General features: G+C 35.8%; 1 protein-coding gene across 1 annotated transcript in view; it reads right to left on the bottom strand.

Annotated features, from left to right (window-relative positions):
* The window catches only part of POLN (DNA polymerase nu), a 102784-nt gene that overhangs the window by 72098 nt on the left and 14676 nt on the right, over positions 1-16010 (bottom strand). The window contains exons 6-17 of the mRNA XM_039551590.1: positions 13943-14431; positions 13403-13590; positions 11488-11600; positions 9522-9679; positions 6930-6998; positions 5469-5529; positions 5195-5259; positions 4326-4409; positions 3828-3917; positions 1725-1781; positions 801-854; positions 496-561 (exon numbers count right to left, since the gene is read on the bottom strand). Coding sequence (XP_039407524.1) covers positions 496-561; positions 801-854; positions 1725-1781; positions 3828-3917; positions 4326-4409; positions 5195-5259; positions 5469-5529; positions 6930-6998; positions 9522-9679; positions 11488-11600; positions 13403-13590; positions 13943-14431 — 1494 coding nt within the window. The remainder of the gene's footprint in view (positions 1-495; positions 562-800; positions 855-1724; positions 1782-3827; positions 3918-4325; positions 4410-5194; positions 5260-5468; positions 5530-6929; positions 6999-9521; positions 9680-11487; positions 11601-13402; positions 13591-13942; positions 14432-16010) is intronic.

Raw genomic sequence — 16010 nt, 5'->3', positions numbered from 1 at the left:
CAAAGACATGAGAGGAAGCACAGAGCCCAAATGTCACAGTCATATAAGCAAGACTTCCAGAGCACCAGCATTGCCAGCTGAGCCCTTTATTGCTATGAGGCCTGAAGCCAAATTCCAGAAGAAGAGAGCGTCCCTTTTTTCTGTAACACCCACCTTCCAGGGCTCACTGATCTTTTAGAAGGAGTGGTTCATGAACACCAGGAATACATGACAAGGAAGTATTGAGGGTACATGCATTGCTCACAACTGTATTCCTCTACTTCAGGTAATAATGTTAATTCTGATCCACAGATAACACAAAATATTTGTAAGAACATATGTCCTAGAGTAAAATACCCATTTAATAAGCTTTTTCTGTCCATTTAGATACAATACAGCAACTGCTAGACTTGCATGAAAACAAAGATTTCCTGTGTTAAAAAATTACATATTTGTTCAAGTAATATTAATTTTTCATTTCAATTAAAATGCAAATCTTCTAATAAGCTGACTTACAGGATGTTTGGATGAAAGTCTGCCAGTCACAGTTCCTGTTTGATTCCAAGTAGAGGAAATAAATCCCTTTAATCAAGTAAAATAAAAAACAACAAAAAAATGAAGACACACTGCTAAATTTTATTTAATATAAGTATCAAAATTAAGTAACAGAAATAAAAGTAATAAAAATTCACTGCAATCAAAACAAGAAAATAAAAAAGAAATACTTTTAAAATTACCATGTATAAAAGTTCTTAACCTGTAAACACTGCAATCACCTCACATCTTTTTAGGACTTTACAAGCTACTGTATATATTTCTACCTTTTTCATGCATGTTCGCAGTCCATCCACATAAGTTGATTTCATCTTATGAACCTAAAATACAAAAAATTTAAGATAGATGTTTATTTACAAAAATAAGGAATTTTTCAAATTAAAGATCCTAATTTCCAAATGCATCTTGTTTGTAGACTTTTCTTTTTTAAAGACAGTTTTATCCTAGGAAATAATGGATTTATACTCACTAATAGCTTAACCTATTCACATAAGTTGGGTAAGTGCTTGGTTATAACCTAAAGCCGGGGCTTTGCAGATACTATTAAATGAACTATTGGAATTTATTATTTTACATCTTATATCTCCAGCTCAATAAAGTACATGCAAACAAACACACACAAAAAGCCACAAATTATTAAAAAAAAAAAAATCTGAACCAAACACAAACCCACACTTTTAAAATTTTTTTTTATTTTTTTTAAATTCTTGGAAGCTCATTCACTGAAAATGTCAAGATTAAGTGTGGGAGCAGACTAACTAGTTGGTTTTGGATTTTCAGGTGGCTCGTCACCCCAAAATCCCCTACAAACAGTTATCTCCTTCACTTTATGCAAAGCATTTCTTCAGAACTCAAAAAATAAATGTTTTGCTCTAAATATGCTTTACAGCACTACACAAATTTAACAGTATTAATTATTAAGAGAACACAAATTTAACAGAATTAACATTATTACCGGAAGTTTTCCAATTGTTTTTGCAACCAAGTTGTTTGCTAGCTATAATCTAGCATAGTGTAAAACAACCATAAACATTTAAATTTAAAACTCTTAAGAATACTGACTACAAATTAGTATTTGAATGAATTTTCACTAGAGCCACCTTATTTATTTGTTTAACTATGAATATGTTATCTGCCTTGCTAAATTTTGCTTCAGTGCAGCTACACTTTGTGAAAAAATATCAGCTCACCTGGCGGTATTCTAAAATTATCTTAGGCAAAGGGTGAAGATCTTGCAATTTATTTAGCTGCAAAATCAAGAATGTGAATTACTGACATACTTTTCTTTAAGTTATATTATTAAACAAACCTTAACAGAATACATTTCGGAGGAAGAAATTTTCTTGACAAGCTGAATGGACAAAATACTGGCTGATGGATGATGTCCTACAAGCAATCCCACCCCAGGCCCAAGAAAGCCTCCTTTCATTCCTGCCTTCTTTAGGAAGGCTGGAGATTACTCCTCCCCATTTCATTTTCACTCCTGTCCCAGACAGGGACAAAAAGACTCAGACACAAAAACTTTTTCACAGAAACTTTGAAAATACTGGGGTGTGATGTGTGTGTTATTTATGGCCTTTTGTTTATTTTTTGTGCTATGCAGCATTAATGCAAGAGAGAACACAATAGAAGTAGACAAAATAATACATATATACACACATACATATTTATACACACACAATCCAAGAGGAGAATTTCTCCTGTTCATGCTTTAATAAAAGTTCCAGGAAAACTTCAAGAGAAATTGAAATTGTCAAATTAAAAACCAATAAAATAAAGCATATTTATGATTACTTTGATTGGAAACTGCCAAAAATTCTGTTGAGAAAAAGAATTAAGTTATTAAAATAGAGATTGGATATTTATAGGTACAACAAATAAATACCTGGAACTACAATAGTCCAGGGTGAAAAACACATACAACTACACTACAATGTATCTTTAAAAGCATAAGGGTTTTTTTCTTGCTACCAGGGAGAAACAACATCTTAAGATTAATTGTCTACTATTTATCTCCTGGAAGGCTTCATCCTACCTTTCTCTAAATAACCAAGTCTCAGCAGTTGTTGGAAAGCAAGTACTGGACTACATAAAAGTATTGGTTTGATTACAGCAACAAATCTTACGTCCCCACAAAAAGATGACATTAATTCTATTTCACTGATCCCTCCCATTTCCCAAGGCTCTCTGTCACTCTCCAAGATTACATGTTTGATCTATGAAACCTCCTTCTCCTTGAGTAGTGTGTGGATTTAATGGTTATACTGTTGAGGTTACTGGAGATCATATTTGGTAGTTCAGACACTTGACTGAAAAGTGGAATTTCCTCCTTGAGAGATAAATGTTAACCCTTCTACCTTCCCCAAAGACATTCATGTTCAGCAATGAGTTGAGCACTTTACTCTAACTCCTGTGTAAACTGGAGCAATACAGTTGTGGCACCAAATCAGAAACAGGTGCAGCTGCATAGAGGCTTTTTCTCTTCTAAAAAGAATCTCCATTGCTATTATTATATAACAAAATGATTTTTTTTTTTTAAATGATCTGACAAGGGGAGCAAGAGCACCCCCAGTCAGTTTGCAGATGACACCAAATTGGATGGAAGAGTTGATCTGCTGGAGGGCAGGAAGGCTCCACAGAGGGATCTGGACAGCTGGATCAATGGGCCAAGGCCAATGGTCTGAGGTTCAACAAGGCCAAGTGCCAGGTCCTGCCCCTGGGTCACAACAACGCCTGCAGTGCTACAGGCTGGGGCAGAGTGGCTGGAAAGGGCACGGTGGAAAAGGACCTGGGGGTGCTGGTTGAGAGTGGCTGAACATGAACCAGGTGTGCCCAACAAGGCCAAGGGCACCTGGCCTGGATCAGCAATAGTGTGTCCAGCAGGACCAGGGCAGTGACCATCATCACCCTGTACTCAGAACTGAGTACTGTGTTCTGTTTTGGACCCCTCATTTCAAAAGGGAGATTGAGATGCTGGAGTGAGTCCAGAGAAGGACAACAGAGCTGGAAAAGGGTCTGGAGCACAAGGCTGATGAGGAACAATTGAAGGAGCTGGGGATGTTTAGCCTGGAGAAAAGGAGGCTCAAGGGGAGACCTTCATTAGCTGCTTTGTTTCTCCCCATCATACAGGGCAACTTTCTTTTCTGGCACAAGTAATTGTAGTACAAATAGTACAATACAAAAATAAATCAAGATCATTAGGAAAACTTAAGATAAATTCCAATTTCACTGTAATAAAACTCAGAAGCCTTGCTAAATCATGCAGCTGGTTTTAAAACCCTTCCCCGTCTCACCACAACTTCTGAGGTGGATACAAGTTGCTGTATTTCAGTTCTGTGAAGTTTCTCACACAGCATATGCAGCTTTAACTTATCAAATAGTACCTACAGTAAGACAATAAATCTTTCAGTGTTTCAAGTGTTAAAATAGAAAGAAAAATTATTGGGTGCTTGAACTTACACAGAAAACAAATTTCAAGGTAAATAGAGTATACTGTAGCAAAGAGAACTAACACAGTATTGAAAAGACCAGATCTTTATTTTTGAGCTACTAAAACAGTAATATATTTACTAAAAATAAATACAGAATTTATGTAAATACATTCAAATACAGATTATTCAACATTGTCATATTCATGAAAAACTGATAGGTCCTTCATTAACATCGGAAAATAAGATAATATAGAAGGAAATCATTCAGAAGTTGTAAGGATACATATACTTAACAGTTCTTCGGTATCAGTAAATTTATAGAACTTACACCTCCTCAAGTAGAAATAGTACAAATATTACCTCTCGGAGTTGACAACTGCTGGTCAAAAGGAATCGTTCTCCAGCAACCTCATGAGCTTCCTGTTCAAGCTCTTTGAGCCGCAACTATAAATTAGGACATCAAAATTATTCTGTTCACATTATTATTTTCTTCAATATCTGCTACTTCTAAGGTTAATGAGAATATTGGACCTTTATTCAGAAATGGAGTACTTGATACTGTCATCATTGCTGGCTAACAACATTTGGTTGAATAGATTGCTTATATACTCCTTCATTTTTATTTCTTCATGATCTGGGAAGGCGATTTATTGTAGTAAGAAGTACCGACATTTGTGGTCAAAGAATTTAGGTTACTGAAGCCTATAGAGATCTGTGAGAAGCAGAGCTTTACAAATTATTCTGATAAATTAGCAATCTATCGGACCACTATGATTAACTAATCAAATTTTATGTTACAAAGTGGGATTCTCTTGTAGCTATTTTTATCAAAGAACACTCATTTAAAGAGTGTATTGTTCACAAAAAGAGGGAGAGAACTCTATCACTTCTCAGGAAGACAGTTACTGGAAACTGTAGGTTCAGAAAGAGTCATTACCATTTTTACTCTACAACACATAACCCAAAAGGACCTGTGCATTTTGCACTGCAATTTCAGTTCTGCAGCAAGGCTGATGAAGCAAATGTGTCATTTTTACTTGCCTAAATAAATAAGGAAGTACCCTAAAATGTAAATATAATTAGTTTTATTTGTAACAATATACTAAAAGCCCCAAACTATTACATAAAATATGACAAATGTTCCATCTATTTTTAATCAGTTATCCTCAGTAAATGCACAAAGATCATGCTATACAACTTCCAAGAAAAAATATTAATACAAAATTTACCCCTAGGATCTCTGATGTTTTTTTCAGTTCTTGTTTGTTCACATATATTTTGTGTGTTTCCATCACTGTAAATACAATTTTAGGTTAAGAACATTTATAATTGACAATTTCAATCTTACATGCTTCTTAGACTGTAAAATGGAAACTCAAACTCACACAGCTGTTATGAGGCTAAGATAGCATTTCATATTCTGAGGAATTACATCCCACTTGAGCATAGTCAGCAGCTGTGTGAAAATAGTGAAGATTCATATTTTGAACTGAACTTTCATACCTGCCAGAATTTTGATAAGTGGAAGCTCTAATGTGCAAAATAAGTTCCACAAGCCTTGAGCCTGTAAAGTAAGATATAAATACATTCTTCAGTACCAGCTAATTTTGATCTTAAAACATACCCTAGTGTCATTAGGTGAATGCATTTTCCATTGAGGAGTATTTCACTTTCTGTACATTCCCTTTTTGCACAACAACACTGTTTGTGGCATGAAGTACTACTTAGTGTAAATCATAGTGTCTAAATGCTGTTACTAGGAATTCTGCAATAGTAACCATTTTGTACAAGAATGCTAATAAAGAAAGATATATACCTTTTTTTTTTCTTAACAGCTTATTTTTAAATCAATCTTCATTATAATAGGACACACAGTTATCCCTTTTCCTTTGTTCAGCTGAACAATTAAGCAAATATTCATAGTTCATAACTTTGTTTTCATTAGGAAGAAAATAAGAGTTGATAGGGTTATGCTCCCAAATTAGTTACAGAGAACAGAAAGTCTGGTTTTTCTCTAACCACTGAAGCAATCTGACTTTTCTAAAAACTCTTGTAGGCTGGATCTCGGTGTTCCTGTGCCTTTGGTGTTTCCCTGCTGCCTCCCTTCAGATTGTTCACCATGCTGGGCTTCTTGGATATCCACACTTATATGGCTCCATCACCTAATGATCTAAGCCCTACACCTGCTACTAGCAACTTCAAAGAAAATCCCCAGGAAACTGTGATGTCCCCTCCACCAGAACCTAAGCATATCCCTATATCCTGGCACTTTTCCAGGTATATGATCACAGGCAGAAAACAAACACACACACACTAACAGACTTCTTGAGATTTATTCTGAACTGCAATAAGGGGTAAAATAGAATACAATAGTTCACTTGGAAAGGACCTACGAAGACCATCTAGTCCCACTGCCTGGTCAATTCAAGGCTGACTAAAATTTGAAGTATATGATTAAGGGCACTGTCCAAATGCCTCTTAAACACCAACAGGCCTGGGCCATCAACCACCTCTCTGGGAAGCCTGTTCCAGTGTGTGACCAGTGCTTGGCTAACACAATCTAGAACAAAAGATATGCTGAGAGTTTTCATACACAGGTAATACATGGAAAAAAACCAGCTATACTATGTTTTACCTCTGTCAATACTTTTTAGACAGTAACATATAGATTTAAAACACTAAAAGAAAAGTCACAATATTATGAAACTGTCTTGTTCTCAGAATCTTCATTTAATTAACTGTTGTAGAGAAAAAGTTTCTTCTAAAGATTAAGCTTGACGCTCACCATCTCCTTCTAGAAAAAATGGCATGTTTGATGGGCAATTTATTTTAAATGTTGACTACTAATGTAAACCACTAAGGACTGAAGCATTCTATTATTCCAATTTGAATGAGAAATAATCATTAACTCTCTAATTCGATACTTACATAGTTATTCCTGAGCAAATTCTTTTTATGTCTTACCTTTAAGCCATCAGCAAGGTCCATCATTACATTATAAAGCTTCTCCAAGTTCACACCTAAGTTTTGATACTGATATAAATAAATCAAAAATAAATCAATAACTAACAAAAATATTGCTAACATAAAAATATTTAGACTTTCTTTTTTAATATGTATAAATTGTAAAAATGTGCTTTTCTGTATGCCTTCTGTTAACATTTTAGAAATGTTCTTAGATTTCTGACAAACCCAAATCATTAACACAGCACTACAGATTATGAACATTCCAGATTTTGCCTGTTCCTTTATTTACATTTTGCATCAAGTACAGAGAAATATTTTATCAATAAACTGCCTTTGACACTGAAGTCAGAGTTTTCTTACTACTTGTAAAATGAGGAAAAATTCCCTGCATTTTTCTTTCTCATATAAGTACTGCTACTTTTGTGCCAGAACTGTTCACTTCCTTCCCAGAGGTGTTCCACACAGCACCAGGCCACCTCCTTCAATTGGCTAGAATACCATTTTGAAATGTATACAAACACAGAGTATGACTATTCGCTCCAAGAACATGACCATTAAAAATAAACTTAATGAAGACTGAGAAACAGCAGGCCCTGAAAGGTAGGATGCAGAGGGCTCTCTTCAAAGCTGAACTATCTAGATCCACTGGTGATAATCTTTGTTCTAAAACAATCTAGTACACACTGCAGTGAAAAGTCATCAACCTCTCTCCAAGAAATGTTGTCCATACCAACTTGTTCTGGAACAAACGAGCTGTCTGTGAAATACAGACCGCTTGCTTGATCCCTTTCTGGAGTGGAAGAGAGCCCAGTGACAGGCTTCAACTGACACCAAGATTCCTCATCAGTAAATGCAGCGATGACATGACCAGCATAATGTTTAGCACCTGTTCCAGCAAATGTTTCAGGGAATATGGACCACGACCACTTCGGCACAGCACCAAATATACAGGCAAGCAGCAAGCAGCACATCTTCATGCTCGTGGTGTGTGGGTGAGTTGTGGGCTACAGAATAAACCAGCAGTCATTCCAAGTACTGTGGTGGGTGGACAAGACTAGCACAAGACAAGGAGCTACACTGAAGTAGTGAGGCACAAGATGATGTATCACCACAGATCCCTCTGGCAGTACAGACAACTGCTAGAAATCTACCAGTAAAAACAGAGCAAGAAGATTGAAGAGATAAACCTGGCAAAGAGCCAGGATTCACAGGAAGAACTGGGACTCACTGAGCAAAGAGAAAAGCCAAAAAGGAAGTGTGAGAGTCCAGGTGACAAAGAATAAGGAATGGGGGGAATAAGCACAGGATGTTCCAAGGAGGGATTAACTGGGAATTAAGTGAACAAGTCAGCATAAAGACACTGGAGATGGTTGGAGCAAGGAAACAAACTAGACCTGAAGTAGGACAGGAAGGAAATAAAATTTCAATATTTAACTCAGAGCTGGGAATCAGGATGACAGAGTTGAAAAATAGCTAAGAACAGATGTGATATCTGAAGAACAAAAGACCGAGTCAAGCTAAGGGAAGAGACAAGATTAAGGATGCTGACTCACAGCAGGGCCATCACACATAGAAATAACCACAGATAACTTCTGTCTGTTTGCTTGTCTATTCCCGACACTAATAACTTAATTCATGAAGTATCTTCTGAACAACTGCAGTTTAGAGTGTTTTAAAGTAAACTGGCTCTGGTTTGTCCAGAATGTCTACACTGATGGGTAGGTGCCAATACTACTGACCTCTGTTCATGCTCTAACCCCCGTTGACATCTGTGGGTTTGTACCCTACAAGTCCTATAACCCTGGTGCAATACTTGTTCTGAACAAGCGAGGTCTTTGAAAAGTGAATGGCATCAAGCAATCCATTATTTAGACTGCTCTACATCTTATCATTCAAACAACCTCTGAAGGCTAAGGTGTCCACAGTAGATTACCATGGCCCAAAACAGACACAAATATTTTGTAACATTCAGGAAATACATTTCAATAGGAATACAGGAAGACATTTGACAAGATATAGGAAGAAATTGCCAGGGCATAACGTCTCAAAAAGTTCATCATGCATTCTCTCACACTGAGAATTAAAATTCACAGATTTTTTCATAAAAGTGCTTGAAGGTTCACATTTGACTCACTGATGTTTCTCAGCCTATGATGTGGTGTCCTTTACCAGCTGTGAAATTTAGCAAAATTGTTAATAACAACTAAATATAGGCTACAAGTCCACAGGAATTGGAGAACACAGCATTAGACATTTTGGAAAGGAGAGCTAGAAATAATTTCGCAGGCAGATGAACAGAAAAAGCATAAAATTATATATTAATTAATGTTGTTACTGAACTTTACAGTTTTGAAGGAAAATTTTACAGGTGTTCCTGGAGGATGAGCTCCCATCTTGGTAGAATGCAGTGAAACCTCCCCTTCTCCCCTTTCTCTAGATTTCCAACATGTAGCATTAATAGAATCATGTTCTTCCATTAGAAAAGCATTATCTATTTTATTTTGCAATATTTTCTAAGCAAAAGCAATTCTATTATAATTTCCTTCCCTTTTTAACTCAACCACAAACAACTGAAAACAAACTACTTACAGATACATTTCTCAAAGTGCCTGTATCTGTATTTTCTGTTCCCTTTGAAAAAGGCTTTTCAAAATACTTCTGTATTAAACGCTCAAAGGAAGGAACTGTGTCACTGGGGTTTATCAGCCATGCTGCAATCCTTGGATCTAACATGACACAATCGGCAACTACAAAAACAAGTTATTCAAAATATTTAAATTACCTCCCATACTGAAAAATAGCTCTAGAGTTTGGCCCATCTTTCCTGCAGACACACATCAGAAAAGTATTTACTCAAGAAAAATGCTAAGCATTGAATTTGCAGCTCTAACAATCAATATCATGACTACACAGGAGGAAGTTCAGTATTGCATATTTTCAAAGAGTTGTTTTGTGAGGTTAGGGTGAATTTTTTTGGTTGGTTGATTTTTTTCAAGTTTTCAAATATAAGTAAACTTCTGGCTCCCTAGATTTACTGTAAAAACCTCTCTTTCTTAGAACTGAAAAATTTCAAGCTGAAGTTCTTTTTATAAGAGTCTCACTCTGGTACAGTTTTCTTACTGTTGTTAACTTGACTGATATCCACAAAATTGCTATTGGGAATCAGGGAGAGATTTACTTCCAAATAATCAGACCAAGATTGTTAACATATATATACGAATTCACATATGGGTGCACAATGCATCATTTCCAAAACTCAGAACCTTTTGTCTTATAGGATCATATGTGCTTACAGTGCACCCTCACGTTCACATAGATGGATAGGATGGGCCAAGCCCAGGGCTGTTTCACTTCCCTTTGAACTACAATCTCAACATGTGTCCTGCAGCTCTACAAAGAACAGGAGAAACTAATAACTACATTGCTTTGTGATATATTCAAAGATAAACCTAAGTATCCTCTTCAGTAACCCCTAAGTAAGTTCAAATGATGACCTACAGGTACATTTATAGAGAACTCCATGCTACACCTTACCTGGATGCAAATTTTAATGTCCATAATGCAAATTACAGCTTCAGAACTACTCTAAAAAGAATTTTAGGGGTTTTGTTTGTTTTATTGGAGCTTTGTTTGTTTTTTCATAGCAGAAATAATATGTGAGGAAACATCAAGTTTCAAAGTTTAAAAGCCTAGACAAGAATTCTTTTGGTTACCAGAAACTTCAGATTCAAATCCCATGGATCAGGTAGGATCTAACCTATCTAGTACTTCCTCTGTGTGTACAGGTTACAAAACTGTCACTACCACCAGTCCCATTATGGCATTTCCTTCCCCATCTTTCCCATTTCCAGTGCTGGTTTTCATACAGATCTTCACACCAGATTTTGAAAGATCAAGAGTTTACTGTGATTTACTGAAACTTTTCAAATGCTGAGCACAAGTTGACGATTCTCCATAGAGGGAGCCCTCCCTGAAAGGTCATGTGTACTTTTGTAACTCACTCAGCAGTAATTTGATACATGGAACCAAAAAAACCCCCAAAAACTGAAAAAAAAAGACCCCAAACAAGAGATCATATTTACATCTTATGCCTGTTGTTTGCAGTTGCTTTTAAATCCACAGAGAAGAGTCTTGTTACTATCAAAAAAACAAGGGCCATTCAATGATTTCTAGTTCTGACAACTATGAGCATCTCTGGGATTTATTTCAGCCTTTCCTTTGAGAAGAGGAAGTTTTTTTCTAGGGAATATGAAACATGAAGTAGTTTGACCTTTTTGGCTACAGTCAGGACTGTGTTGAGAGCTTTTGTTTCCACTGGAAGCTATCCTTAAATTACTCAGTTATTTGATTCCTGCTCTGAGAAGAAATGTTATCTTGATGTGCCAAGCCTCTGGCCACAACCTCCCCCAAGAAGGGTGCTCTTTTTCATGGTACTAAACTCTGTTTTTCAATATATTACTTAACCACCAATTTAGTTATTTCTACACTTAGTGATCTTAACAGAAACACCAATAGCGCAGAGATTACAGGATGAGATCATAGATTCAATACTTGCCTTGTTTCCAGCTGATTTCATCACCATAAACTTGAAGTAGAGTCCTCAGGAAATCTTTTGCATTGAAGCAAATTATTGGAACTTTGCACTGTAGCATTTGAAACAACACTTGCCTGCACAGAAGTAGTTCATTAACACACACTATATGCTACCAGATTTAGTCAATCTATTTACTGTTTGTTTAATTAGCATCTAATACTAAACAATTAACCCATTTCCTTATTCCTATAGGAACAGAATACTGCATTTGAATATTAAATTCTCAATTCAGTAATACTCAAAGCTACGTTCTCTAAGAAAATAAAACATCCTAGCAGATATGCTTTATCACATACACATAAAGAAAACAAATCCTTGTTTAACTCTTAAAGTGCAACCTTAATCCAAAACACCAACTGGCATCCCTGTAATACTTCAATGTACCCAAATAAGATCACAGAGGCTAAACTGATGTAGCATTATAAAACAGTGATTTAAAAGTTGCTACACAATCTAAACTGTCATAACTGCCCTGTGTTAATATGCTGTTTAAATCCAAAAGGCTTCTCTTTGTCGTGTATTTCCATACCTCTTGCAAATGTCTGTAATTCCCTTATTCATGCTATTTTAAATAGATGTAACCAACTATATATCTATATATATACATCAGTATATAGATTTACCAACTATGTGTATCTTTTTTTTACTAAGTTCTATTTTGGGCAATACAGAAAAATAATCATTTTATAAAGCATTTTTGATGGTATGAGACCACAATCCCAAGGGTTTGGACATATTAGAAATCACATGGATCACTAGGTATTGCTGTATGCATTATAGATCCATTCTTAAACAACTGCACTATTCTTACAATAAATAATTACCCATAGGTTAAATCTAAATGCTAATATCCTTATTCAACTTATTATTGAATTTTTACTGTTTATATGTACATGCTTTACTGATATATTATTCTCAATTCACAACAACCTATATTCAATCTGACAACATGCTATTAAACTACTTGTCACGTAACCCCAATATTATAGCTGGAGAAGTACAGGTCACCAAAGTTATGACTTGTTTCAAGGCATGAATTCAAGCAGTGGAAGAGATGCAACTAACAACCAAGTCCTACATCTTGAAAATTAATGTTTTGTAATTTAATAATCCAAATTCAGCTGTTTACAATAAAACAACTATTCCTGAAAGTCATAAAATATTCTGATGAAGTTCTAACATGCTAGACTATTACATCTAAGAATCCGATTCAATTCTCATTTCTCCCTTTATGGGATATGATTTCTAAGTTAATAGGAATAAAAATGGACTTCGGTTACAGTAACTGGAAGTTTAAAACATAGTCCAACTTTTTGTTAAAATTTAATCCAAGCATTAAACAGATACACAGAGCCTTCACTTCAAAATTATATTGTGTTATTATTGAATATTAGTAAAACTTCATTTGGAATGTCAAAAGTCATTAAAAAACCCTGTGCTAAAAAGATTTAAAGTATTAACAAAGCTCAGAAAGGGTGCTTATCACAATGATGTCCATCATAAATGTGCTAGATAAGAAATGCAATTCAGGATTTGGAAGATAAAATACAAGAAAGATAAGCCTGGACAAAACATATTCTTTGGTGCCATCCAGCTTTAACTGCTCATAAAGGATTTGCAGGTGAATGTAAACAGCTCCTACCAGAATCCCAAACTAATTGTGCAAGGGCTGCAGTCAGTGATATGCTGAGCCCAAAGGAATAGTCTGTTCCTATTTGGTTTGTATTAGTCCAGACTTGACATAGAACTAATACAGCCAATATGAAACTCAAGGAGTCTGACATGTAAGGAGATTAGGCTTGCGCTAAGTAACCAACATCATTACTGCAGAAAGCATATGTAAAGCAAAACAGTATTTTTTCTCACATACTCTCACCAAGAAATTTTCTTGTGAGCCTGTTCTTGTTCCCAGGGAGATGATTGTTCAGTTTTGAAATAAAATAATTTATCGTTTTCATTAGCAGCATTCCAAGTATAGCCAGTTGAAGTGTGACTGGGAGGACAAGGGTGATCAGTCTGATTCTTCACCAGCACAACAACTCCTTTTACTGATGAGGTAGAGGCCTGTTAAGTACAATTACAATAGTGTTTCCTCTGACAGATTTTGTGCAATCCTATAAAGAAAAATTCTCAAATATTTTACAATATGAAACCTATTATGTATGCTACAGTTACTGCATACACTATTGACACAGTAGAAGAGCATGCAAGTGTTTCAGCCTTGAAAGAAAAATCCTAGCAGTTTCATTTTCTTCAAGTTTTACTTGGTACTTTAAAATAAAATGTAATCTAAATGTACATGTTGGTATGTCATACACCAGTGTGCCCAGTGGACACGGGTTTGTGTTTATCAGTCAAATGCACACTGAAAGGGTTCTATAGAACTGACTCTAAACAAAACCCATCTTTCACTAACCTGCTCTGAGTTGAGCTGTGAAGAACCATCTTGAAATACCATAGTAGTTACAAAAGCCACGGCCTGTTCTAGAGTTACAAGCAGTTCATTTCTTTCTTCACATCCTAAACTGCTGATATCACAAGGGTACCTTCCAGAAGACTTTACTTGTCCAGGAGTACAGCTGTATCTTCTTTCATGTGAGGACACGGAGGTATTTACATGCAATCTTCTTGTTTTCTCTGAACAAGATGTAGACACATTTTGTTTTCTTTTAAGAGGAGTAACTATTTTCTTTTCCCCATTCTTCAGGTTTTTTGCTTCTACTGAAAGACTCCTTTCTCGATACCCCCATTTTGGGAAGCCTGAATCCTGGTAACAGCTCACCATTTTAATATCTTGACAGCCAAGCATTTCATCTGTATGCACTGTCCTGACTATCTGACCAGAAGGTTTTCTTTCAGGGCTGGTAGTTGCTTTTAATATGGCAATTCTGGAATCACAAACCTCCTGGGAAAATCAGAAATTTTTTAGCAGATCCAATTATTTGACTTATTAGGAGGAATTAAAAATTCCATGAAGTTTATTGAGATAAACTTCCAAGAAAGCAAAATTCTATGAAAAAATGTTGATACTAACAAAACAGAGCCAGTTTAAGGGAACCACATTACATAAACCAAAATTCAAGTATTTATCAGTAGAGATTATTTTGATGACATATATTGTTTACATCCACAACCACTTTTTTTTTTAATCTACTGGTAGTCCAACACTAAAAATGGCAAATTAACAACTGTAAGATGCATCTAGCCCAGTAGCCTGTCTTCCACAGTGACAAGGTTATTATTGTCTGAAGAGGGAAGAGACTATTCATCTTTAGCTTCAACATTCAGAGTTGTTTTCATGACAGCTTCATTTGTTATAGAACTTCTGGCAAGGGACTTTAATGACTGCTTTGGAAGTTCAAGTACATGAGTCAACTGGATCCCTTCAAGCAATTTAGAGGATTGTAAGACATAACAAAAATACATAAGAAAGTTGCATTGAAGAATTATTATCATCTGTATGAGTAAGTATTATATTCCATTCATTTTAATCCACTACATCCAGAAGAGTTTTCCTACTCCAGATAGTCCCTTTACAGCAGCATGCTACTAAACAGCATTAAGCAAGATGCTGCATGGTAATGTTTGAATTCTTCTCCTTCATCCTTATTTCCTTCAGAAATTTCCTCAGTATGTTACCGGCCCTAGTACACCACAGAAGGGCCAAATGCTTAAGAGCCATAGAAAGGCAACTAATTCACTCAAGTGTATTCGCCAGTCAAACTGCAAATAGTTTTATCATTTAACACAGCAGAATTTGAATTACGACACTCTAGTAATTACAGAATCAGGAATAAGCAATTCTCTTTTAAAGGTTAAAAAAAATAAGAACAAAGCAATTTAATTATCAAGTCAGAATAATACAGTTGGAACTACAATTAACCACAGAGAGAAACAGCAGCTTCTGTGACAAACTGATCTGTTAGAAATAATGACATGGCTGGAAGTAGAAAAAATGACTCCCAGGATGTAGTTTCATAATTTATGTCAATGTAGGAAGATCTCATTAGATGTAGTGAGTCAGTATTAGTCTCATCATCACATAAAGGGGCTCCACTACTATCCATGTGCACCCACAGCTGCATGAGCACCTGGAAGCCAATGTAATTTGTAGGAAACTATCCCACTCCACACAAGGCATCAGTTTTCTACATCTTGAGCAACCTGAATGGAATTGAAGTGTGCAACATGCACCAGAGTCAGAGTAAGGAAGGCTGTGAAATCTGCAGCTGGATCAGTTGCAGCATCTGCAACTCATCAATCAGCTCAATGGATTTTACAATCACAGCCTGAGCTGCGGCTGCCACAGTTACCTGTTCCCACTCTTGCACTGACACTCACATGCACATCAAACAAAATTCAGAAAGACGATTAAACCCAAAATTAAGCTTCCTAATATAAAATAATTTTTCACATGAATCAGCTCATTTTATGATTGTTCAGTGACAGAAGTCTGAGAACATTTCTAAACCCTGGTAACTGTC

The sequence above is a fragment of the Corvus cornix genome, chromosome 4 (assembly GCF_000738735.6).
Source record: "Corvus cornix cornix isolate S_Up_H32 chromosome 4, ASM73873v5, whole genome shotgun sequence".
Taxonomy (NCBI): domain Eukaryota; kingdom Metazoa; phylum Chordata; class Aves; order Passeriformes; family Corvidae; genus Corvus; species Corvus cornix.
Note: the sequence above shows the minus strand (reverse complement) of the source record. Positions and strands in the feature narration are given on the sequence as shown.